Consider the following 25,151-nt stretch of genomic DNA (forward strand, 5'->3'; position numbering starts at 1 on the left):
ATTTTTTTGCATGTAGCTGTCCAGTTTGCCAGCACAATTTGTTAAACATGCTTTCTTTGCTCCACTTCACATTCTTGCTCCTTTATCAAAGATTAGATGATCATATATTTGGGGGTGTGTGTCAGAGTATTCAACCCTGTTCCATTGGTCTGCAGTGTAGCTCTATTTTTTGAAAGCAATTTGGAACAGCTTCTGATTTGTCCTAATACCCTGATTCCTTGGTCACTAAATACATCGTTATGTATCATTCTAGGTTCTTCAGAGGTTGGGCAAATAATATAATACACATGAGACAGATAGATAAGAGAAAAAGTAAACTTAAATTCTGCCTTCTCCGTTAACCACATCTTCCCTGGGAGAAAGCCTTGGGTCGGGTATTCATATGAGAAGATCTCTTCAAAGGTGATCTCCATTCTGTCCTTAGGTCCCCTTCTGTGAAATGAATCTCTTGTCAAAAGACATATTTGAGGGACTGAGAGATTTACTCCTCCAGTCTCAGATAGCATCTAATTTTGGGCTTTCAAAAAGCCCATCTAATTTTGGGCTTTAAGATAACACAATCTAGAAATTTGTAGCTCTTCTTTTGTAAGAAGCAGTCCCACCTTCCCTCCCCCCCCCCAAGAAAACTTGAAATACAAGTGGTTCTAGAGAATTGACAGGTGTTAATTGTCAACCATGATATCAGATAAACCATGTGTGTGTGAGCTGGTTTACTCCATTCTGCACGCTTGAGTTTGAAGGAATGTTTAATAATATTTTCAGATCCCCAATTTTCCCCCTAGTCCTAAAATCTTTCTTTTGTAAAAGAAGTTAGTAAAAAACAATGATTGAAAGATTTAATTAAAAAGAAACAAATGTAAACAAAACTCCTAAATTTCATGTTTTATTTTGTTAAAATATGACTTGTGCATTATGTCACTCACACTTCCAAAGTTCTCAGTTCCATGCAATCTGATTCTTTTGCATTTTCTGCATTTATTTGATATAGGAAGGATTACCAGATAAAATAAAGGACACCGAAGGTAAATTTGAATTTTCAAAGACGATGAATCATTATTTTTCCTACTCTATGTTCCAGATATTGCAGAGGACAATATTTATACAAAAGAACGGTTAGCTATCTATCTATAATACGAATTTACCGGGGGTATCCTATATTTTATTTCCACAACCCTTCCTAATCGCAAGGAGGTAGTGCTTTGGTTTGTCTTAGCATCATAGAGAGCGGGTAACGACTTTTCAGATGATTTTGCAGATAAAGACAAAAACACAGATCTCTTCGGGAAACAATTTCTCGTTGGAAAACCAAAAACCCAAACCAAACAAACAATAACAAAACCCCAATCCTTCCTCCGTCGCCGTGCCCTCCCACCGGCCTTGCAGCGGGGCTTGGGGGCCGGTTCGGGAACCCGTCCCGTGGCTCTGCGGCCAGCGGCCCCGCCCCGCGGTTGAAACTGGATACAAATGCTCCGAGAGGCGGAAGTGAGCCGGGTGCCGCCACTTCGGGGTAAGTGTCTCGGACTTTCTCCTTTTGTCCCAGCTCTCAGAAACCAGCAAAGTGAACCCAGGGGGGCGGCAGTGAGAGCGGGCACCGGGGGTGACCCCGCGATGCTAAGGGGCGCGTTGTACCACGCGGCTTGGTCTGGAGCCTTCGCCCACGGGGGACCCACTTGAGGCCGGTGGATAACCTGGAGACTTTGACCCTCGAGCTTGAATTCACCTCCAGCCCCCTCCTGCTCCCCCAGCACCCCCCCCCCCCGCCCCAACAAGGTCGATCGTTAATCGAGACGTGTTTGGGTGACTGGAAAGCAGAGCTTTCCTTCACCCTGTTTTAAATCTCTGTTTTAGGAAAGCTGTTTTCAAAGCAGCAAAGTTCTCTGGCATGTGGAAGCCTAATAACAACCCAGAGTCTCCCTGGCTGCCAGTGTCTTCTTCATTCCGAGGGTTGAGCTCGCAGTGCTTTGCGTGCTCTCTGGAGTTTCTCAAGTGCCTCTTCTCTAGCTGGAGAAATGCTTTCCCTGTCCTTTCTGTCCTTTCTGCTGTGTCCTTAGGGAGCGGGGGAGGCCTGTGCCACTGCCTTACCGCGGTCCTTCATGCACCCTGGGTTTTGTCAGTTTTCCCTTAGGAAGAAGCGGGATCTTTGGTTTAAAAAGTGTTATCTGGGGCTGGAGCAATATCACAGCGGGTAGGACGTTTGCCTTGCACGCTGCCGACCCGGGTTCGATTCCCAGCATCTCATATGGTCCCCTGAGCACCGCCAGAGGTAATTCCTGAGTGCAGAGCCAGGAGTGACTCCTGTGCATCGCCAGGTGTGACCCAAAAAGCAAAAAAAAAAAAAGAAGAAAGTGTTATCTGGAATGTCAGTTTACAAAACCTTTTTTGGGGCGGGTGGGGGAGAGAGAGAGAGAGAGAGACAGAGACAGAGACAGAGACAGAGACACAGAGACAGAGACAGAGAGACAGACAGAGAGACAGAGAGATTGAGCCCCATCTTAGAGAGAGAGATTGAGCATAACCTTAGAGAGACAGAGACAGAGAGACAGAGAGGCAGAGAGAGAGAGATTGAGCCCCATCTTAGAGAGAGAGATTGAGCATCACCTTAGAGAGACAGAGACAGAGACAGAGAGACAGAGAGGCAGAGAGAGAGATTGAGCCCCATCTTTTCTTAGAGAGATCGAGTATCACCTTTTCTGAGAGAGAGAGAGAGAGAGAGAGAGAGAGAGAGAGAGAGAGAGAGAGAGAATGAGTGAGCGTCCCAACCCCATCTCCTAAAAGACATTTTAAAGATGGTTTTGTTCAAAGGAATGAATTGTTGCTGAGTTGTTTAACAAACCAGTGTGTTGATTCTTTCTTATTCTCATTCTTTATGACATTAATTCGTTTATTTTGGGACTTCACCCAGCGTTGCTCTGCGCTTACTCCTGACTCCGCACTCAGGGACCAATCCTGGCAGGTTCCTGAGGACCTGATATGTGCTGGGGATTGAACCAGAGTCTGCCGAGTTCAAGACACGTGGTTTAACTCCTGTGCTGTCTCTCCAGGGTTTTCGAGCTACATCCAAGGGGTCTCAGGTCTACTCCAAGCTCAGTGCTTGGGGGTCAGTATTGTGGGGGCCTAACCAAACATGGGACTTTGTTTTAATTTTGGGTCACTCCTATTGGTGCTCAAGGGATAACTTATGACTGCTCTCAGGGATCTTTGCTGGCAGGCCCTGGAGGACCATAGGGGATGTCAGGAGTCTAAGCCGGGTGGGCAAGGCAAGCAGCTTACCCGCTGTGCTATTACTCTGGCCCCAACGTGGGCTGTTTGTGTGCAAAGCATGCACTTCAGCCCATTGAACTCTTTCACCCACCAGATATTTATTTGAAAAATTTATTTACTTATGTGTTTTTATTGAATCACCCTGATTCAGGGCACTGCTAATATTAATGTTTCAGAGCATGCCGGTTCTTTGGGCTGGCCGGCTGTTCACACCTACTCATTTCGGGCTTTGGAAATCACAGATTCTTTGGAAACCACAGTGTCCAAGAGCTGCTGTCGGGGTGAGGGATGTCGGTGTGAATGGAGACGGTGAGTAGGACGTCCTTGTGGTCTCCAGGAGTTTCCCATAAGACGCATCACCAGTTGTGGTGGAAAAACATGATACACTTTTTGTTTCCTTAGAAATAGAAGTTCTGGATGTCCTGGAAAAAGCAGTTCTATGAGGCTGGCAAAGTAGGCAAGACACCAAAGAAGTTAATTTTGTAATTAACTAATTAAAACTTTTTTCCAGGTTGCCCCCAGCTTCCCCTCCCCCTCTCCTACTCCTGTTCCTGCATCTTAGAAGTGCTTGCTAGGGTTAGGAAAATTCCAGACTGACTCATTTGGGGAGTGTTAGCAACGTCACTCTGGAAAAAGCTACTTGGTTACATTCCTTCTGCTGTGATTGGGCCAAAACAGAATCTCAGGAAGCCTTTGGAGAAGGACTGAGATGCCTGACCACACACTGCTGGCCAGTGTAGATGATGAAGTGGAGCCCTTCTTGACATCAGTCACCTATTTCTTTCATCACCTAAGTGAAAAATATTTCAGAGCATGCCGAAACATTTCCGTCCATTTTCTATATGCATCATTAATGTCTGTGATATATTTCTCACCAGCCCTTGTCTATGCTTCCCCTTCATGAATATGTATGAGTTTCCTGAAATACTAGAATATGTCTAAACTTTTATTTTTTCTTTTTGGGTTACACGCGGCAATGCACAGGGGTTACTCTTGGCTCTGCACTAAGGAATTACTCCTGGTGGTGCTCAGGGGACCATATGAGATGCTGGGAATTGAACCCGGGTTGACTGAGTGCAAGGCAAACGCCCTAACCACTGTGCTATCGCTCCAGCCCCAAATATGTATAAATTTTTACGTTCCCCCCAAACCCCAGCTCTGCTGGTTTTATAAAACTAGACTGTCACTTCCTCTCTTGGAAGCTTTCTCTAGGGCCTGTCTGTGCTGGTAGACATGTGCCCTGTGTAAGCTGTTCTTTGCCAGTAAAGCCCCTCTTTTCTATTCACTTGTTCCTGTGCTTTTAGGTGTTTTGTGGTGTATACTGTGCTAGATGTTTCATAGATTTCACTTTGAAAAAGTCCTTGGTTTTTGGGACATTGTTTAACAGAATGAGAAAAGGAAGACCAGGTGAGGTTAACTGATTTGCTGAAAGTCACTAACTTGGTGCCTACTGGATTCAGTCCTAGCCTGCGATCTGAAGTTAGCCCTGTTTCTGGTCTCATAGGATACAGTAGTGTTGATGTAGAACTAAACGGAAATGGAGTCATTTATGTCAAGAACAAAATGGACTTAGTACAGGTGCATCATTAAAATATGTTTTGTCATTTATTTTTGGCAGGGGACGGGGTGTCACACCTGGCATTGCTCAGGGGTAACTCCTGGCTCTGCACTCAGGAATCACTCCTGGCCGGCTCAGAGAACCATATGGGTGCCAAGGATTGAACCCACACTGGCTATGTGCAAGGCAACTGCTCTACTTGCCGTACTGTTACTCTAGCTTTTTCAGTCATTCTCTGCTTTGTATTTTGGGGTCACACCTGGCTGTATTTGGGGGATACTTCTGATGCAGTGCTCAGGACCATGTGGTGGTGTTAGAGGGAGCATGCAGTGCTGTGGTTCAAATCTGGGGCTCTCACATGCAAAGCATGTGCTCCAGCCCTTCTGGCCATCTCCTTGGCATGTTTTCAACCAGTTGAAGTTGTCAAACCTGACAAATTTCAAATTGGTGTTCAATGTGCCATTTGAAAAATACTTATTTTTGGAAGAAACTTGTCTAAAAATGTCATAATATCATTAATTTAGAAATCTTATTTTTCCCTCCGTGCTTCCTACGGTGAAAATGAAGTCTGGAACATTTTTTATCTGTGAGAAACTGGAAATAATTGACCTGATTTTCAATTTTTTTCTCTATAATTTGGGATTCAGCTTTCAAAGTCAATTTAATTCTTGGTTTGGAAGTCTTCTGTGAAGGTAAAATTAAAGAGAAAGAGGAACACATTTTCTTAATGTTTTCAAGGGCAGATAAAAGAAATATGTGAAAAATCTTAATTGTCTTAACCACCACGAAATTTAGAAGAAATTAGTCCATGCTGTTATGTAATATAAAAAGTGACATTTGTGGAGATTTTTTAGGGGGCTGGGAAGAATCACACATGAACTCAGGGGTCACTCCTGGCAGTGATAAGGGATTATATGTGGTACCAGCATTTGCACCAGGGTTGACTGCATGCAAGACAAACATGTGAGCCTCTGTATTATCTCTCCAGCCTCTCGGACACCATTCTTTGGACTTCAGTCTCGCCGTGCAGTATTATGGAGAAACTGCATTTCCTATCTCCTTTGCACTAGTCAGAGATCTTTGGATTCGCTCAAAAAGGGATTTCTTTAAGAAACTATCAAACAATGAATGATAGTGTAGTGGGTAGAGTGCTCTACTTTCAAGTGATTGATCCAGATCGATCCTCGGTACTGTTTATGGTTCCCCAGCACTGCCAGGGGTGATTCCCCAAGGCTAGAGTCAGGAGTTAGCTCTGAGCACTGCATGGTTTGCCTCCCCCTCCCCCACCAAAAAAAAAAAAAGAAATCACTAAGCAAACAATATTTTAAGAAGTCTGGGTCTTGAGAACTGATCACATTTTAGACTTTTTTGGTCAGAGAATAATAGACCCAGTTATGAATGATGTATAGTCAAGAGTTGTTTAAGCTAGTTAACACTGACTTTTAATTTTTTTTTGTTTGGGGGCCACATCCAGCACTGCATGGGAAATATTCTGGGCTAGAAATTCTCTCCTGGAGATGCCAGAGATCGACCTTGGCTCCCTGCATGCAAATAGCTTTTGCTCAGTTCTTTGAACTTTCTCCTGGCCCAACACTAATGAACTTTGTTCTGTTTTTGTTTTGGGGCCAGATAATTTTTATTGATTTAAACTTACTTGGAAAGACTTAAGGGGAGAGAAAGAGAGGAAGCAAGTATTCAAGAGAGAACACAGGCTTTTCCAGAGTGCAAAAACTGAGCAAAGAGAAATGCAAGCAAGATATGTGTTCAAGGGAGAACTCGGGCTTGAAGAACAAGCCTTCCTCCTCCCCCCTAATTAGCTGTGCCATCTTTTCTTCTCATACAACCCCTACTGTGCCTCCCCTTGGGACATATTTTAGATTTCTGTCAGAATATGTAGATTCCAGCTTGCAGCTCTTTGACCTTAATTATCTTTGCCTTTTACTGTCTTTCTGAATTTTTAGGTTAGTAAGAAAGTTTTTGGTGATGAATTACCACACATTGGCAGTATTTTTTAAAAATTTTTTATTTTATTTTAGTTTTATTTTTTTATTTTTTAACTTTTTATTAAATCACCATGTGGAAAGTTACAAAGTTCTCAGGTTTATGTCTCAGTTATACAATATTCAAACACCCATCCCTTCACCAGTGCCCATATTCCACCACCAAAAACCCCAGTATACCCCCGCCCCCACCCCCCGCCCCCTGCTGTATAACTAATGAATTTTACTTCATTTTCTCTTTACCTTGATTACGCTCCATATTTCAACATAAAACTCACTATAGTTGTTGGAGTTTCCACCCAAGAGAGACAGCCCTACTACCAAGGCAGCATTTGATAATTAGTTTTCCATTGCTGGGAATGAAGAGATATGTAGCCCCACTGCTCCAAGTACATAACTCTTTTTTTTCCTTTTTCCTTTTCCTTTTTTTTCCCCCCTCATCCCCCTTCCCGCACCTCATAGTATGGTGTACGCCATGCCGTGTTTCTCCCTGAAAATGGGAAACAACCTGAAAGAGGGATATTTCCTCTTCTCGGCCGGCGTGGGGCTTTTGCTTAGTTCACAGTCCAGAGAGGTGGCTGCTACATTAATAACCTTCAATATTTCAACAAAAACTTACTGTTATTATTTAGAGTTCCCCCTCCAAGTCAGACCTGTGCAAAAGAAACCATTTCACATTGCTGCCAATTATAGACGTTATAGATGCGGTTTTGGATTTCTGTATAAAGTCCAGGGAAAATTCTGCCAGAAATTGCATAGCCCAGCTCACAGTCCCAGTGCATTGCTGTAAGAAGTTTCTGGAATCAAAGTCTTTAGGCGCAGAGGGTCCGCTCCACTCTCAGCAGCTCCGAATTTATCTGGGCCGAGGGTGTGCCGGTTACACCTCCTTCCCATGAGTCCCTAGGAGCCCCAACTGTAAAACTCGAATACCTCTGGGTTAGGAGTCTTAGAAAATGGCGCCTGCCACGTGGGTGCCGCCACCGCCGTTTTCCGTGCAGGAAGACAGGGTGGGGAGGAAAAATCCACCCCCGGGCAGCACAGAGTTGCAGCCCAGTTCGCAGTCCCAGTGCACTGCTATTAGAAGCTGTGCTGAATGCCCGAATGTGTTAAGTCTCTGGAATCAAAGTCTTTAGGCGCAGAGGGTCCCGGCAGTATTTTTAAGCCTTGAATTCTGGTTCTACAAGAGAGATCACTGCATTGCTTCCCAAAGTCATAGTGGACTCAACATTCTGAATTATGTGGGCTATTTTTTTATTTTATTTTTTTTTCTTTTTGGGTCACACTGGGCGATGCACAGTGGTTACTCCTGGCTCTGCACTCAGGAATTACTCCTGGTGGTGCTCGGGAGACCATATGGGATGCTGGGAATCGAATCCGGGTCGGCTGCATGCAAGGTAAATGCCCTACCCGCTGTGCTATGGCTCCAGCCCCTGATTTTAATATTTCTTACAAAATACCCCACTCCCATATTTTCATTGTGAGGTTTAGATATTTTGGGGACTTAGATATTTTGGGGACTTTTTTCTTTCCCCAGGTCCTTGTGACTTTAGGAGGGAGCAGTGATGGTGAGCAGAAAGAACATAGATATTGGGGTTTGGTTTAGGTTCTAATCCCACAAGTATATGGGGTTAGCCTCCATGTCCTGTTCTCAGTTTCTTGCACTTCTAGGATGAAAATTATCCTGTTGCTATGATTCATTGCAGCATATACCAGGTTCTCACAAGTTGCATCCCCAGCCATCCATCCTTGCTGGATATTCCAGACAGGAGCGCTGCCAGGATTACCTTGGCGAGCATAGGGGGCACCGATATTTGAACAAGGATTTTAAATCTCTTAACTGTCATCTGGGTTCCAAATGTCTTTTCTTTTTCATTTTCTCTGTACTTTCTTCCCCACTTCATTCTCCCTTTATAGCAAAAACTAGTTCTCTCCCCTCCACCCATCATATTCTTTGTTGTTTATTGTTTTATAGGAATATTTTGCATTTAGTCATGTTCTTTAAAAATTTTTTTGTTTTGGGTTACACCTGGCAATGTGTAGGGGCTACTTTGGTTTCAGCGCTCGGGAAGCTCCTGGCACTTCCCAGGGACCCTGTAATATAACATATAGAACCTGGAGTCCCTGCATTAAAAACTGTTGTTCTCTAGACCTTTGAACTGTCCCCCCAGCCCCGAATTTAATTTCTAATTCCATTTAGAATTTCCGTTCCGTTTTTCTGTTAGAAGCAATATTGTAAATAGTGGCTTTGTTTCTGGATCAAAAACCAAGAAGCAAAAGTACATTAAATTCTTATTTTTTTTTTATTTTAAACTTTTTATTAAATCACCATGTGGAAAGTTACAAAGTTCTCAGGTTTATATGTCAGTTATACAATATTCAAACACCCATCCCTTCACCAGTGCCCATATTCCACCACCAGAAACCCCAGTATACCCCCCGCCCCCACCCCCTACCCCCTATTGTATAACTAATGAATTTCACTTCATTTTTTCTTTACCTTGATTACATTCCATAATTCAACACAAAGCTCACTATATTTGTTGGAGTTTCCAACCAAGAGAGACAGACCTACTACATTTGATAATTAGTTTTTCATTGCTGGAAATGAAGAGATATGTAGCCCCACTGCTACAAGTACATAACTCTCTCTCTCTCTTTTTTTTTTCCCTTTTTTTTTCTTTTTCCCCCTCATCCTCCTTCCCGCACCTCATAGTATGGTATACGCCACGCCACATCGGCCAGCGTGGGGCTTTTACTTAGTTCACAGTCCAGAGAGGTGGCTGCTACATTAAAAACCTTCAATATTTCAACAAAAACTTACTGTTATTATTTGGAGTTTCCCCCCCAAGTCAGACCTGTTCAAAAGGAACCGTTTCACATTGCTGACAATTACAAATGTTAAGTAGGTTTTGGATTTCTGTATAAAGTCCAGGGAAAATTCTGCCAGAAATTACATAGCCCAGCTCACAGTCCCAGTGCATTGCTGTAAGAAGTCTCTGAATTCAAAGTCTTTAGGCGCAGAGGGTCCGATTCGCGCTCAGTGGCTCCGGATTTATCTGGGCCGAGGGCGTGCTGGTTACGCCCCCTTCCCATGAGTTCCTGGGAGCCCCAAAAGTAAAAACCGAATACCTCTGGGTTTGGAGTCACAGAAGATGGCGCCTGCCACGTGGGTGCCGCCAGGCCGCTGCTTTCCGTGCAGGAAGACAGGGTGGGGAGGAAAAATCCACCCCCGGGCAGCACAGAGTTGTAGCCCAGTTCGCAGTCCCAGTGCATCGCTATCGGATGCTGCGCTGGATGCCCGAATGTGTTACATCTCTGGAGTCAAAGTCTTTAGGCGCAGAGGGTCCCTAAATTCTTATATTGATGGAAATACTTATGCTTGTAGTGAAGTACAGTGCCATGGTGAAAAGAAAACAATAGTCAATAACAAGTAGCTTTTTTCCCTTGAAAATTTTAGGATGCAGTTGATAGAAATTTTGAAATGAGTGCTCAGGTGTGTTAGAAATTGAAGGTTTTAAAATTATGGTTAATACTTTTCTCCTACATACAGAAGGTCTCTATAAAAATACCAATTAGCTGTATTAATAGTTTTTGTTTTGGTTCAAAAATGAAATAAATGAGAATAAGACCTTTCAGTTGCATAAATTCATATTTTGTCTCTAAATTCCTTCATGGCTTTTTTATTTTTTAAGTTTTGTGAAGTAAAGGAAATTCTTCCTTTTGTGGGGGTATGAGGTTTGAGCCACCCCATGAGTTACATGTCTCAAACAGTGGTTAGAAATACTGAGGTTCAGTATTACTGTTCAGTGAAGATCATCCTGGCTTTGTGCTTAGGAGAGACCCTTGGCATTTCTTGGAGTACTCTATATTATGCTGGGGATCTAAACTGTGATCTAATTGCATACAAGCAAGTGCCTTACCTCCTGCACTATCTGGCCCCTTACAAATCACTGTATTACTGTATCACTGTCATCCTGTTGTTCATCAATTTGCTCAAGTGGGCACCAGTAACGTCTCTATTCCTCCCAGCCCTGAGACTTTAGCAGACTCTCCTTATTCATCTTTCTCAATGATTGAAGGTTCTTTCAGGATCAGGGGAATGAGACCTATCATTACTGTTTTTGGTATATCGAATACACCACAGGTAGCTTGCCAGGCTCTGCCTTTGCGGGTAGGATATTTTTGGTAACTTGCCAGGCTCTCTGAGAGGTATGTGTACTATATATATGTACATATATACATATATAATATAATATATATTACTCTCTATGATTTGTTTCCTACTGTCTGAACTCCATCAAATATGGTGTGGTAATTATGGAAAATGGGTAGGAAGTGTCTTAAAATGTGTCCGGAAAGCATCCTGGAGCATGGTGGTGGTTGGGTAGTGGAGGTCGGCTGCCAGGGCTGGTTCCTTGGGGCGGCCAGGGTTCTTACCTGCCCCCCTCTGGGGCACTCTGAATGAAAACAGCCTGAAAACTCCCTCTTTATGTTCATGTCCTGAAACTTACTCTGCATCCTCTTATAAATCAATCCTGATAATCCTAATTTAGAATTTGGACCATGGTTGAAATTCATGGGTCTATATATGTTGTATGTAATATTTTCTAAGTGCAGATTCATTGGTAGTGGGCTGCAAAGGGAACTAAAGGAACTGGAGCACATGCCCTGCGTGTTCCGGTCCTGAGTTTCATCTCTGGGCACTATGTGGCTTTTTTTTAGTATAGAAGCATGAGTGTGAATGGTTGGGTGTATAGCTGCTGGGGTGACCCCAGGTTCGTTGTGCACATGGCTTGGGCGACTTCCTATCTCCATTGGAGATCTTTTAAGAGTTAAAAAAAATTCAGTAGGAAAAAAGAAAAAAAAAGGTGGGTGGCGTTGTGATGGTACAGTGGGTAGGGTATTTGTCTTGCATGCAGTTGACCTGGGTTTGATCGCTGGTTTCCCATATGGTCGCCGAACACCACAGGGATAAGCCCTGAATATTGTCGGGTGTGACCCCCCAAATTCAGTAGGATTATTTGCTGAATAAAATGAGGAAGGAGTAGAAGGTATGGATAGGAGTTTATTACAGGTGAGAGAGGCAACCATGATCTTGAAATGCTTGTTGAGTTGTAATATAAAAATACTTATTTTGATTATGCTAAAAAATAAACCCACTGCATATAAACAAAGAGCCCTTGCCCCTCAATTTATTAATGTATTCTATTGTGAACATTTTTGGTTAAGAGCCCTTGCCCCTCAATTTATTAATGTATCTTATTGTGAACATTTTTGGTTAAGATTTTTTTTTCCTTTTTGAGTTACACCCAGCAATGTACAGGGGTTACTCCTGGCTCTGCACTCAGGAAATACCCTTGGTGGTGCTCAAAGGACCATATGGGATGCTGGGAATCGAACCTGGGCAAACGCCCTACCTGCTGTGCTATTGCTCTAGCCCCAGTTCTTGTTCTTTTGTGGCTCGCTTTTCATAATTAAGAAAGGCTTGTGATTTCAGCCCTGTGCATCAATGAAGATTCTTAGCATGTGCTGAAACTCACATCTTGGGTGATGTAGAGTGGGTGGGTGTTGCTGAGATGAGTTTGCATAATTGTTTTGTGAACTGTTGAACTCCTCTGATGCCTTAATTTAAAATTAGTGATTAACAATCAGAGCTTGGACTTTATTGCAGAATGACTAGAATCAACTAGTTATTTGCTAGCTTAATTCCATGTTTTTTTAAAAAATGTATTTTCTTTGTCTTTATTTCAATGTTCTTAGAATCATATAATAAAGACATTTAATCAACAAGTCACTTAAAAATGCTTAATTAGGATTAGCTTAGGAGCAAAGCACTTGCCTTATTTACATGAGGCTTTGGACTCATTTCTTCTACAGAAATATTTTTCAATTGAATTCTAATTTTTATCTGAATTTTTGTTATAATAAATATATTGTTTAAATTTATACCAATTATATGTGTGTCCCGCAAATATAAAGATCATTATATATTAATCCAAATATAAGAATTTGGTACTTATAATGAATACAACTGTTCTCAAAGTTTTTTTTGTGTGTGTGAGATATGTGAAACAAGGTGTTTTTTTTTTTTTTTTTTGCTTTTTGGGTCACACCTGGCAATGCACAGGGGTTACTCCTGGCTCTGCACTCAGGAATTAACCGTGGCGGTGCTCAGGGGACCATATGGGATGCTGAGAATCGAACCCGGGTCGGCAGCGTGCAAGGCAAACGCCCTACCCGTTGTGCTATTGCTCCAGCCCCAGTGTGAAACAAGGTTTAAGCAGTCCTTATATCTTGTTAGAAAGTGTCCTTCAGGCAAGAAAGAAAACTATAGTTCTCTCAAGATGTGGGAATAATTTAGTTCAAGAATCAGGGTAATGGGGCTGGGAGCGATAGCGCAATGGAAAGGGCATTTGCCTTGCACGCGGTGGACCCGGGTTCAATTCCCAGCATCCCATATGGTGCCCTGAGCACCACCAGAGGTAATTCCTGAATGCATGAGACAGGAGTGACTCCTGTGCATTGCCGGGTGTGACCCCCGCCCCCAAAAAAAGAATTAGGGTAATATCTTTAATTTTTTATGTTAAACATACTTCAGTTCTGAAATGCAGAAAGCAAGTTTTTTTTGTTCTCTATTGTGTATGGATATTAAAAACTTGTAAAATGATAGAAAACTGAGAGGACCAACTGGGTGCAGGGTCTTGTGTCCGGGTTGACTGTATGCAAGGCAAGCACCCTACCTATTGTATTATCTTTCTGGCCCCAAGAGATGATGATATTAATTCTGGAGACTCCTATCTAGTTTGATTTTTAATCTTAAAAAAAGATCCCTGTGGGGACCACAGGTGCTGGTGTGGGTTTGAAGAGGAGCCGTGTCGGGATGAAACTCCGTGTCTTGCAGGTGGGAGGCTGTGCCAGGGGAGATACAGGTCTGGTGCTATTCCTTAGCTTTCCTAAGGTGAAGTGGAGGAGGAGTGTTTGCTCTTATGGGTCTAGTTTTGTGTATTTCAATCATGCATATAGATCCTAACACATCTTCCTTGTCAAACTTTGGGGATTATCTTCATTTAATCGAAAGGACGAGTTGCTCATTTTTCAAGTAATAAGCGAAAGCTTAAGTGGTTTGTGTAAAGCCTCACATTTGGTAGTTGTCAAGTTGAGAGTCAAATCCAAGACAAACTTCACGGTTAAAAAATATATTATGGGGCTGGAGCGATAGCACAGCGGGTAGGGCGTTTGCCTTGCACGCGGCCGACCCGGGTTCAAATCCCAGCATCCCATATGGTCCCCCGAGCATGGCCAGGGGTAATTCCTGAGTGCAGAGCCAGGAGTAACCCCTGTGCATCGCCAGGTGGGACCCAAAAAGCAAATATATATATATATACATATATATATTATGTATTTATTGAGTATAGTTGGTGAATGAAAACTACTGATTTTCTAGAATTACTAGTCTGTAGTATGAAACCATATATTTGTAGTATCACTGTATCACTGTCATCCCGTTGCTCATTGATTTTCTCGAGGGGGTACCAGTAATATCTCCATTGTGAGACTTGTTGTTACTGTTTTTGGCATATCGAATAGGCCACGGGGAGCTTGCCAGGCTCTGCCATGCGGGCGGGAGTACGTGTATAATGTGATTTTTCCTAGCTCTTCGAGCCCATGTTCTCCCTGGAATGGGTATCTCGCTTGCTTGTCTTGATGTTTCTTTGCCTGCCTTTTTCCTCTCTAGAGAAGCCCGTGTTCTCACCCAAACATTCTGCCTCTCTGTCTCCTCACATCTTTCTAAATAAATCCGAATAAAATTTACCTTCCTTCTAAAAAAAAAAAAAAGGAAAAAAGACAAACAGAAAATAATGTGTTTTTGATTTTCTTTATTTAAGATGGCGGTTCCTGGAGGTATCCTTGTTGCCTGCATTCTCCTGTTGCACATGAGTCCCGTGACTAATTATCCCAATGGGAAAGTGACAGACTCGTGCCATGGAATGACGCCTACACATGGGCATGCTCCACTCTCCGATCCCGTCCACAGCATCGCAGTGAGTCAAGTGACATTCAGACCCGGAGGTCAGATCAAAGGTACCTGCTGGAATTAGCAACTAGTTGCCTTCTACTTATTTTCATTGTCCATTGAATTTTGATTACCATAGGGGAAATGTAACTGTTAAATCTCTTCACCCAGTTTTATAAGGCACCGTTGTCTTAAATTTCCTACTGTTGTGTCTAACTAATACAGATGACTGTCACTTTTAAGTAGTCTGTCTGCTCTCCTTCACATTCACACAGGTTTTAGAGTCTGTTTTTTTTTTACTGTTACTTAAACTGGCTTCATTAAAGTACTTAATAGTAATACTCTATTAGAAAAAGAAAATCAAGTTTATTTTATCTGGTTTTTGGTATGCCTTCATACTTTGTGATATACTTTAATCCCTTATTCTTTAAAGTACCTTTAATTTTGCTATTAAAGGTACTTTGATATTTGACTAGTAAAGGAATTTGACTATCAAAAGTACTTCTACTGAGTATTTTCCAACAACTCTAGAAATGCAAAATGTTAATAGTTTCTCTCTAACTAAAGGGGTATGTTGAAAGACATGTTTACAGTGCTTTGTGTGATTCTCTCTCTCTCTCTCTCACACACACGCACATGCACACACACACACCCCTATTAAAGTTTCATGCTGCACAGTAGAATGTTAAAAGCCATGAGGGATTTGCAATAAAAAAAGTATTTACTTTCATCTACATTTCCCAAAATAATTTCAACTGAGCTCACAGAACAGTGTGTGTTTGGCATGTACAGGCGTTCCATGACCTCCCAAGCACTGCTGAGCATCAACGAGGGAGCTGGCCCCCAACACAAAAACAAAAAAACAAAGCAAAAAACCAAAATAATTTGAACCCACTACCACCGCTCCCTTTTGCTCCTGTGGAGTGGCTATTAGAGTCTCACGGAATGAATGTTTTGTGGAAAAGTTTAGAATTTCCTTATCTATAGGGCAATTGCTCCTGTTTTGTCTCCCAGAGTCTGTGACAAGTCTCCTCCACACAGTCATCTTTTTGAGATCCTGCTAACCGTCTCACTGTTCCTTCCTTCTGTTTCTCAGTCACGTTGTCAGGGCCCCCCTTTAAGGGCTTTCTCCTGGAAGCACGGGATGCTGAGGATTTGAGTGGCCCTCCTGTTGGCTCATTCACATTGATTGAGAGCCAAGAAGCACAACTTCTGACTTGCGAAGATGTACAGGTCAGTGTGTGTATTGGAAGTCACTTCTGCCTTCCTGCTACAGAATGGTAGTTGTAGGATGAACACCGCCCACCTGCTGCAGTTGTCTAAATTGACTGCTAAAACTCAAACTTTCCCCCTCATTTTAATACTGGCAATATATTGCTACATCTAACCATCCCAGGAATGGTAGGACAGTGGCTTTAAGAGCTCATAGATTTTTGTATTTTATATTATATTGATTCTTAGCATATTGATTTTTAAAGGAGATATGTATGGAAGCTGAGAGCTTTAGAGTGGAAAGTAAGGATGGGATGTATCTCAGTGATAGAACACATGTTCTATCCCAATAGCAAAAGAAAAAAAGAACAGGAAAGAGAAAGCAAGAGTTTGAGAGTGGATTGAAGTCTAGTTTTTCCCATTCATTTATTCATTAAACATTATGCCAATAACTGTCCTTGATGCCAAAGATAATGCTGTTAGTAAGACCCTCCTGTCTCTGGAAGAACTCATAGACTTACATATAAGTAAGACATTTGGAGGCATGAAATAATAACATAGGAATATGTGTGTGTGACTATAAGATGGTATAAGGAGAGTCGTGTGTAGAGAAGTCACTTAGAGTAGAGCAGGCACGGGGTAGGTGGGAAGCGCACAGTGGGGCACCACACGTAGGATGGTGGATTCGAGAGAACTTCTTGGAAGAGATGATCTGAGCAAGAGTCCCCACAACGAATAAACAGAAATTTACCAGGTGATTGAGACTGGGAAACAAGATGGTTCAAGAGAGAGGAATTATCAAAATATGACCTAGTTACACATTTGGAGGCAGGACTTTTTTTTAAAATTTAGAATTATATATATTTTTAATAGTTTATTTATTTTTTTAATTGAGTCACCATGAGAACAGTTACAGGGCTTTTAGAGGACTTTTTTCTTTTGATAATCTTAGGCATTCCAGCTATAGTTTATCAATAGATGGACTATCATATTATAAATAAAATAATGAGAAGACTTTGTATATCCAGACACTCAGTGTTTGTCACTTTCTTCAGTTCTTAAATTTGTGCTGATTCCATTTTTTTTATTTTGACACTCAGGTACTGACACTGTATCAGCCAGTTCACATGTATTTACTGAGAATCTGAATCTCTGTTCTAAATATGACCTTGGACGCCCAGGTCATATAGTGATCCATTACTTTGCAAAATGATGGTAGTTTTATCTGTGCTTGCTAGCTGTTGAGCAACTGAACAATAGTTATTTTCTCTTTTGTTTTAGGGATCAGCTGTGAGTCATACAAGCCCATCCAAGAAAACAGAAATTAAAGTTGATTGGAATGCTCCCAGCAGTGCCCCAAATCACATACAGTTTTTGTGAGTAGAATTTATAGCTCTGTAACCAGTATAGACAACAAAAACGTTATCTATCATTTTTTATACTTATTGGATCATTAGAAGAGAGGTTTGATATAATAATGATACCACCTTAGTGATGTGTTTTGTTCTCCCTGCCACCATTATATACTCCACACCAAGCACAGAGCCTGAAACCTTATAGGATAGGCATTTGTCGAGTGAATGAAGTACTGTACTGCCTTCACACTCTAAGAGCTATCAGTTAGAGGCCAGAGTGATAGTACCACGGGTAGGGCATTTGCCTTTTATGTGGCTAACCCGGGTTTGATCCCTGGAACCCCTGATGGTTCTTGATCCCATCAAAATTATCCTTGAACACAGAGCCTGAACACAGGAATAAACTCTGAGCACTAATGTGGTCCCCAAACAAACCAACCCCCCCAAAAATACCCCACAAAACCCCAAGAATCGTGAATTAATGCTGTTTATATGATATATAGATAAGTTTTAGACTAATACTTTTATATTTGTTTGTTTTGGGTCACATCTGGCTTTACTTAGGATTTACTCCTGGCTCTGTGCTTAGGGTTTAAGTCCTGGTAGAGCTCGGGAGATCATATATGGTGTTGGGGATCGAACTAAGGTTAGCCATCGTGGACTGTCATTCAAACCTGACTAATGACTGTAGCCATAGCACAGCGGGTAGGGCGTTTGCCTTGCACGTGGCTGACCGGGTTCGAGTCCTCCGTCCCTCTCGGAGAGCCTGGCAAGCTACCGAGAGTATCCCATCCGCACGTCAGAGCCTGGCAAACTATCTGTGGCATATTTGATATGCTAAAAACAGTAATAACAAGTCTCACAATGGAGACGTTACTGGTGCCCGCTTGAGCAAATTGATGAACAACAGGATGACAGTGCGACAGTGCTACAGCAAAAGAAGAGTGTTTTTTTAAACAAAAGATTAAAAACCAAAGACATTCCGTAAGTTTACTTGTTTTTTCTGTTACAACTTGAGAGTAGATTGTCAGGAAGACTTTATATACGCTTGGAATGACAAAATTCAGTAAAATTGAGTAGTACTTCTCCCTTAGACCTGTAGCCAAGGAAATCATATCATTAAATCATATCATTAAATCTAATGATTTCTGAGTGATGTCATGACTACCTAATGATTTCCGAGTAATGTCATGACTATCTAATGATTCCTGAGTGATGTTATGGATAAAGGGGGAACGTTTCTCTCCTAACACATCTTTATTTTCTGTTTCACCTTGGGCACAATGCTCCAACACATGCAGTAACACAGCCTGGCCCCTGTGTGTGGTGTGGAACATGGATATGGGAGATAACGCTTGGAAGGGGCTTGCTTGTGTAGTTTTGTACCGCTCCTGCTCTGGATGCCTACCCCACATGCACTTCAGAGTGCTCTGAACAGCGTGCTGTGGAAGGAATTAGTACTATGTTCTTTAGGTGCCAGGAGGTCAAAAGCCTTGAGCCTGGGATTTTTCGACTATTGTGAATACACCCAAAGAACACCCTATTAAGAGAAGGGAATTTAGAGCAAGAAAAGAAGGGTGTGAACATAATGAAAGATCATTTAATGATGAAATGCAAGAGAGGCACTAGAGATTTGCCTTAGACACAATTAGTGAGGCACTATTAACTCATGTATTTGTAGTGGGTAGGGTGTTTGCCTTGCATGCGGCCAACCTGGGTTCGATTCCTCTGTCCCTTTCGGAGAGCCCGGCAAGCTACCGAGAGTATCTCGCCCACACGGCAGAGCTTGGCAAGCTACCCGTGGCATAGTGATACGCCAAAAACAGTAACAACAAGTCTCACAATGGAAACATTACTGGTGTCCACTCGAGCAAATCGATGAGCAACGGGATGACAGTGACAGTGATCGATTTGTAGATTATTGCTTATTTTTTGCCTTTAAGGTTTTGGTTTGATTATGGTGGATAACAACTGTGTAATGTCACTGGTACTGCATTTCAGAGCTACAGTTGTTGAGAAGTATAAAATCTACTGGGTGAAGATTCCTGGTCCCATCATTTCACAGCCGGATGCACTTCCTTTTACAACTCCTGAAGCTACAAGACAGCCTTTGTCAACATCAGCTCCAGTCTCCCATTTAACCAAATCAGTGAGTAACTTTGGTGTGGCTTCACCAAATGCAATATGGCTTAAAAGCTTCCCTGGAAATTTTGGTTCAAAATGCTCGATGAAGTACTAAAGAAGTAGCTCACTGATTTTAGATAGCAAGGTTTTGGGTTCTCTGTAAGATACCTGAAGAAAGTCGTCATTGTAGCACTATAAATTAGAATAAAGGGAATGCTCAACACTGCTTGTCCAGTGTATGGTTATACATTCCCAGCTATGTTTTTATTTCAAAGAAAATTTGGGGCCAAGGGGATGACTCAAAGGTTTTATATAGGCTCTTCCTCTAGTGTCTCATGGTCCACAGCTTCCGTAGGAATGACTGTGCACCCTGGTGTTGCCCCAAACAAAACAGACAGCAAAAGAGAACTTGAGGAAGCTGCAAGAGCTTTTATCTCCCCTTCTGTCTCTTTCTCTCTTTAAACAACCCCAGTGTTTCAAACATGGAACGGAAACATAAAGCTTAAACTAAACTTAGAGAAGATTTGGAGGAAAATCTTCAAGTGGTGACATAACTCTTAGATCATATTTCATTTGGACTATTGTGAGTTCTCTGTGCTGAACCCTAGAAACTCTTTTAAAAGCATATCAGCCTGTACCTCACGGTGATTCATGTAAAAATAAATAAAATTAAAAAAAAATAAAATCTCATCAGCAAGAATTCCACTTTGGGTCTAGATTCAAATGAATTACTAGTAAAGAAACATGTCTTGGAAAGGGTAATACATATTAGAAACTTTAGAAAGGCTTTTCTGGAGGCAATTCTGACAATTAGATTTATTAATTCAGAAGTGAATGCAATGAAAAGTGTCTTAAGGCAGGTTATCACATTTGAAAAGAACATACCTGGACTTGAATTTTGACTTGTCTGCTCTCTCTCTCTCTCTCTCTATATATATATATATGTGTGTGTGTATATATTATATGCTGTATATATATTGCTGTATATATGTATATATTTGCTTTTTGGGTCACACCCGGTGATGCACAGGGGTCACTCCTGGCTCTTCACTCAGGAATTACCCCTGGTGGTGCTCAGGGAACCTTATGGGATGCTGGGAATCGAACCAGGGTCGGCCACGTGCAAGGCAAATGCCCTACCCTCTGTGCTATCACTCTAGCCTCTGCTATGTTTTTAAAAATAATAATATCCCTTCCCTTTACTTCCTTGTGCTGCTGTTGTTGTCCCTCACTTCCTCAAATCTGCCCATGGTACAGTCACACTTGGTCTGGGTGCTCATGAGGTGCTCACCCCTTGCCATGGCATCAGAAATCACAAGCAGCAGCGCCACTGGGTTATGGCATGTGGGTAGTACACAAGATCTGTCTTGTGCTTGGCATGTGGGCACTGTGAGGGATTGACCTTGCAGCCTCATGCCTGTACGAGACGCTTCCCCACAGCCTTGCCAGGACCAGACTCATCTGCTTTGTGATGTTGATGTGATTCTCAAAGTCTCACTTTTTTACCGATATAGTGGGAAATAATTTTATTTTGTTATTATTATCACTGTGAGAACTAAACACTAGAATAAACGTAAAGTTAACATATATCCAGTAAATAAAATATCAGTTCCTTTTCTTTTCTTTCCTATCTTTTCATGTGTTTGTTTTGGGGTCACACCCATTGGCAGCTCCTTCTGACAGTGCTCAGGAAACCATAAAAGGACCAGGGATCAAATGCAGGTCTCCTGCCTGCAAAGTATGTGTTCAAGCCCATTGAACTATTTCTAGGATCCCCTTTTCTGATAGTTTTAAAAATAACTCTTTGGTCTCATAAGAAGACTAACTAAGGCAGTCTTATGTAATGTCTATTTTCATTTTTCTTCTCTTTCATATTGTACAATCTATGGCCTTTGAGGATGAGGGGACAGTGTATGTGAAATTACTTCCAGAAGAAGTAATTTCTGTTAATCATAGATGGATTGAAAGGGTATTTGAAAAATGTGACAATGTTGTTTATGTAAGTATAGCACATTATAAGTCTGTAGGAGATCCAAAGGGATTTTCCTTCATGGAATTTAAGCAAAAAAAAAAAAAAAACACGGAGCAAAAGCTATTGAGTTTCTTAAGAATCCACGAGAAGAAGCCAAGGAAACCTGGTGTATTTCCTAAGATAGTGAAAAATAAGTTACCCAAGACTGGCAGAAAAAAAAGAAAAAGAAGAAAGGCCCAATTAAGGAACACAATATATTGACTAGCGTCAAATACAGACATAAGCAAGGAGAGTGCCTATAAAATAAAAAAGGTTTAGGACTGCATCTGAGGGCTTTGAAGTGGAGACTACTGAATCCCCAAAGCCACATTCAAAAAAGGAAACAAAAACAAAAACAAAGAGCTGAAATAACCAGATTACCTCTAGTCAGAGCAGGGAAGAGGATGAGAGGCTCTGCCAAGGATGCAGAACTAAGTCCCAGATCAAAAGGAAAGAAAGTGATTCAAAAGATGACATTAAAGATGTAACCTCAGACGTTTCCAAAGAAAACAACGATTCAGAAGTTTATGCTGCAGAGAGAAAAGATACAAGAGATAAAAAAGATGGATCACTGTTGGAAAGAAAGATGAATCGTAAGAAGAAAAATAGAAAAATAGAGACATAAAATAGAAGAGAGGATACCATCTAGAATGCTGTCCAAAGAGCGAAGGGATGGATTTGAAAAAAAAAGCTATTTAGCACTGCAAAAAAGCCAGTCTGGTTTCTTAAAGAAAACAATATCTCGGATAAAATTGGAGTCAGAAATGGAAACAGATCATGCAGTATCTAATAACTCTGGAACAAAGCAGGAACTAGCCAACGGCCAGGAGTGTGGATCCCGGGAGAAGGTGAATGTGTCAGGATCACAGTTTGAGTGTCGTGGCTGTGAAAATTCTTAGTACTGAGCATCTGCCTGGTTGGAAGCATGTCAGGAGTACTGTGGCCCCAGTCTTAAAAGTGGCTAGAAGGAGACACAGAGTGCTTGATTTAAAACTCCTGAGGATGCTTTAGTAGTAACAAATGCACCTACTGAAATGAAAAAGAAACATTACTGGAAGTGTGAGAGCCTTTCTGGTACAGATTTTGGTAATTTGGCAGACCAAACTTAATCAGCCTCATAAAAATAGCCTTAATCAGTGACTGAGAAGGTAATCACTGAAGCTGAAAAGATTAGGATGGAGAAGATTCAGCAAACAGTAAACACATGAGTTGCTATACTCTGTTCAGTACGTGGCTTTCCTGGGTTCTGTGGGCGCTCCTCAGCGGAGAAAGGCATTGTTAGTGTTACTCAACCTATGAAGGGGGTTGTGGGAACCCCCAATTGATAGTTGATTGGTCAGAAATGCAGGTGACAGCCAGCCTGGAAGTTATGATGTGCATTTGGGCTGGGAGCAGTTTTGTGGGACAGAGTGCTTAACTTGTGGAATCTGGACCTAATTTCAGACAGTACCAGAATGGAGTGGATTGTTGAACATCTAGTTAGTATTCAAAGAGCACTGTACACATTTTTTGTAGGCGAAGCCCCCACTTGCCTCTAATTTTGTGGCCAGAAATATTGGTAGAGAAGAAGTTGAAGTTTTTCCCATATGGTTTCTAATCAGTGTTGTTACATAAATGTTTACATCTGTTCTTAAACAGATGTAACTGTTTGTACCCCTTCTCCCAAGTTTACTGCTCTGCCAATTAAATAGTCATCTCAGAAGATGGTAGAGCGGACACTTTTGGAACTTTACCTTGCCAAAAAGCTTTGAATTAAATCTTTTATTGCTCTTGTTTTTCTTCACTGACTTGTTCACTGTATTACTGTCATCCCGTTGTTCATCGATTTGCTCGAGTGGGCACCAGTAACATCTCCCTTCGTCCCAGCCCTGAGATTTTAGCAGCCTCTCCTTACTCATCTTTCCCAATGATTTGAGGCTCTTTCAGGGCCAGGGGAAAGAGCCTGTTATTGTTACTGTATTTGGCACATCGAATACGCCACAGGGAGCTTGCCAGGCTCACTGACTTGTTATCACTATTATTTGGAATGGTGACATATATAGGAATGATAGCTTTTTCCTATATTATTTTAATATCAAATTTGAAAATGTATCTAGCAGAGTCCAGTATCTAAATGTAAAAACCAGTGTAAGTTATTTTTTTTTTTAAATTCCATTTTGGGAAACCAATAGTACACTTAAGGTTAAGAATGTCAGTGTGGCCTTGTATATCCTTAAGAGGGTTCTCAAGTCTTATAAAAAACTTTGCTCCAGAACATAAGTAATGTGATGTCTTTTGTGGATATTTGTTTGTTTGCTTTTTGGCCACACCCATGGGGGTTACTTCTGGCTCAGTGTTTGGGAAATCACTCTTGTCAGGGTTCTGGGAACCATGTGGTACCAGGGATAGAGTCCGGGCCTCCTTAATGCAAAATCTGCACTCAGCCCATTGAGGTATTTCTCCAGGGCCAATAATTTTTGTATCAAACAGATTTTAATATTCATTCACAGTTAGAGCTAAACTAGTATTGACTTCCAAAATTTAATCAAGAAGCCAAAAGTTCATCAGGCTGAGAGCATGGTTTGCATACTGAATGTCTGGGTTTGCTCCCCCAAATTACGTGGTCCCCTGAGCATCTCCGGGTGTACCCCCCCAAGACCTCCCTAGCCCCTCACCAAACCAAATTATAATTAAAGTGAATAAGTTTAAAAGTTCACAGCCTAACTGCTGCTCTAATCATTTCTAATTTGGGATGCCTCTTTTGTTCTCTTATTTGAACTCTTATTTGAATCTTTAATATGATATGCATTTTCTTTGAAGCTGTATTTCAGGGTAACAGCTCTCTGTCACTGGAAATGAATCTCTTGTTTGCTAATTATGACCCCACCTTACCCCCTACCCCATGTTATTTTTCCAGTTCAATGCTTCAGATTGTGGGAAGAAGAAGTTCTGCATCAGGAGCCCTCTGACCTGTGACCCCGGGAAGGATCACGCCTGCCTCTTCCTGTCCTTCACTCGAGATGACCAGTCAGTGAAGATTGAAATGAGTGGTCCCAGTGAAGGCTATTTATCCTTTGCATTTTCTCATGACCGATGGATGGTTTGTACTTTTCACTTTCTTTCGTGGTAGTGAAAGGAGAACTGTTGGCATGAGCATTGCTGGCATCAAGTTCTAGTCAACAGCATGTCACCTGTTTGCTCCAGGTTCTGATTATCCTACTTGTGAGGGGCCGGGGAGGAAGGCAGGGTAAACTAATTCGAGCTTATTCTAAGTTAAAGAGCTTTGAGGGTTTCATATTTTTAACAAGTGGGCAGTTATATATTTATAAGAGCTAACTGTCCTTAGAAAAATTATTTTTATTTCCAGTAGATTTGGAATTTTATCTGTCAATGTCTGTTTCTGTGCGAAAGCAGGAAGTGCTGTTTTTATCTATTTTTTTTTTAGTTGAATCACTGTGAGATACACAGTTACAAAGTTGTTTATGACTGGGTTTTAGTCATACAGTCTTCTATCACTTGTCCCTCCACCAGTGCACATTTCCCACCAATGTCCGTCGTTTCCCTCCTGCCCTCCCTGCCCCCAACAGCCTGTCTCTATGGTAGCTCTCTCTTTCCTTCCCTCCCTCCCTCCCTCCCT

General features: G+C 41.7%; 1 protein-coding gene across 1 annotated transcript in view; it reads left to right on the forward strand.

Annotated features, from left to right (window-relative positions):
* The first annotated feature begins 1,492 nt into the window (after positions 1-1,492).
* Positions 1,493-25,151, forward strand: part of FRRS1 (ferric chelate reductase 1) — a 60,970-nt gene continuing 37,311 nt past the window's right edge. Inside the window, exons 1-6 of the mRNA XM_012934089.2 lie at positions 1,493-1,507; positions 14,706-14,901; positions 15,930-16,066; positions 17,327-17,421; positions 19,402-19,549; positions 24,432-24,614. Of these exons, the coding sequence (XP_012789543.2) occupies positions 14,706-14,901; positions 15,930-16,066; positions 17,327-17,421; positions 19,402-19,549; positions 24,432-24,614 (759 nt within the window). The 5' untranslated portion in view covers positions 1,493-1,507. The remainder of the gene's footprint in view (positions 1,508-14,705; positions 14,902-15,929; positions 16,067-17,326; positions 17,422-19,401; positions 19,550-24,431; positions 24,615-25,151) is intronic.

Source organism: Sorex araneus, chromosome 8, assembly GCF_027595985.1.
Source record: "Sorex araneus isolate mSorAra2 chromosome 8, mSorAra2.pri, whole genome shotgun sequence".
In the NCBI taxonomy this organism is placed as follows: Eukaryota; Metazoa; Chordata; class Mammalia; order Eulipotyphla; family Soricidae; genus Sorex; species Sorex araneus.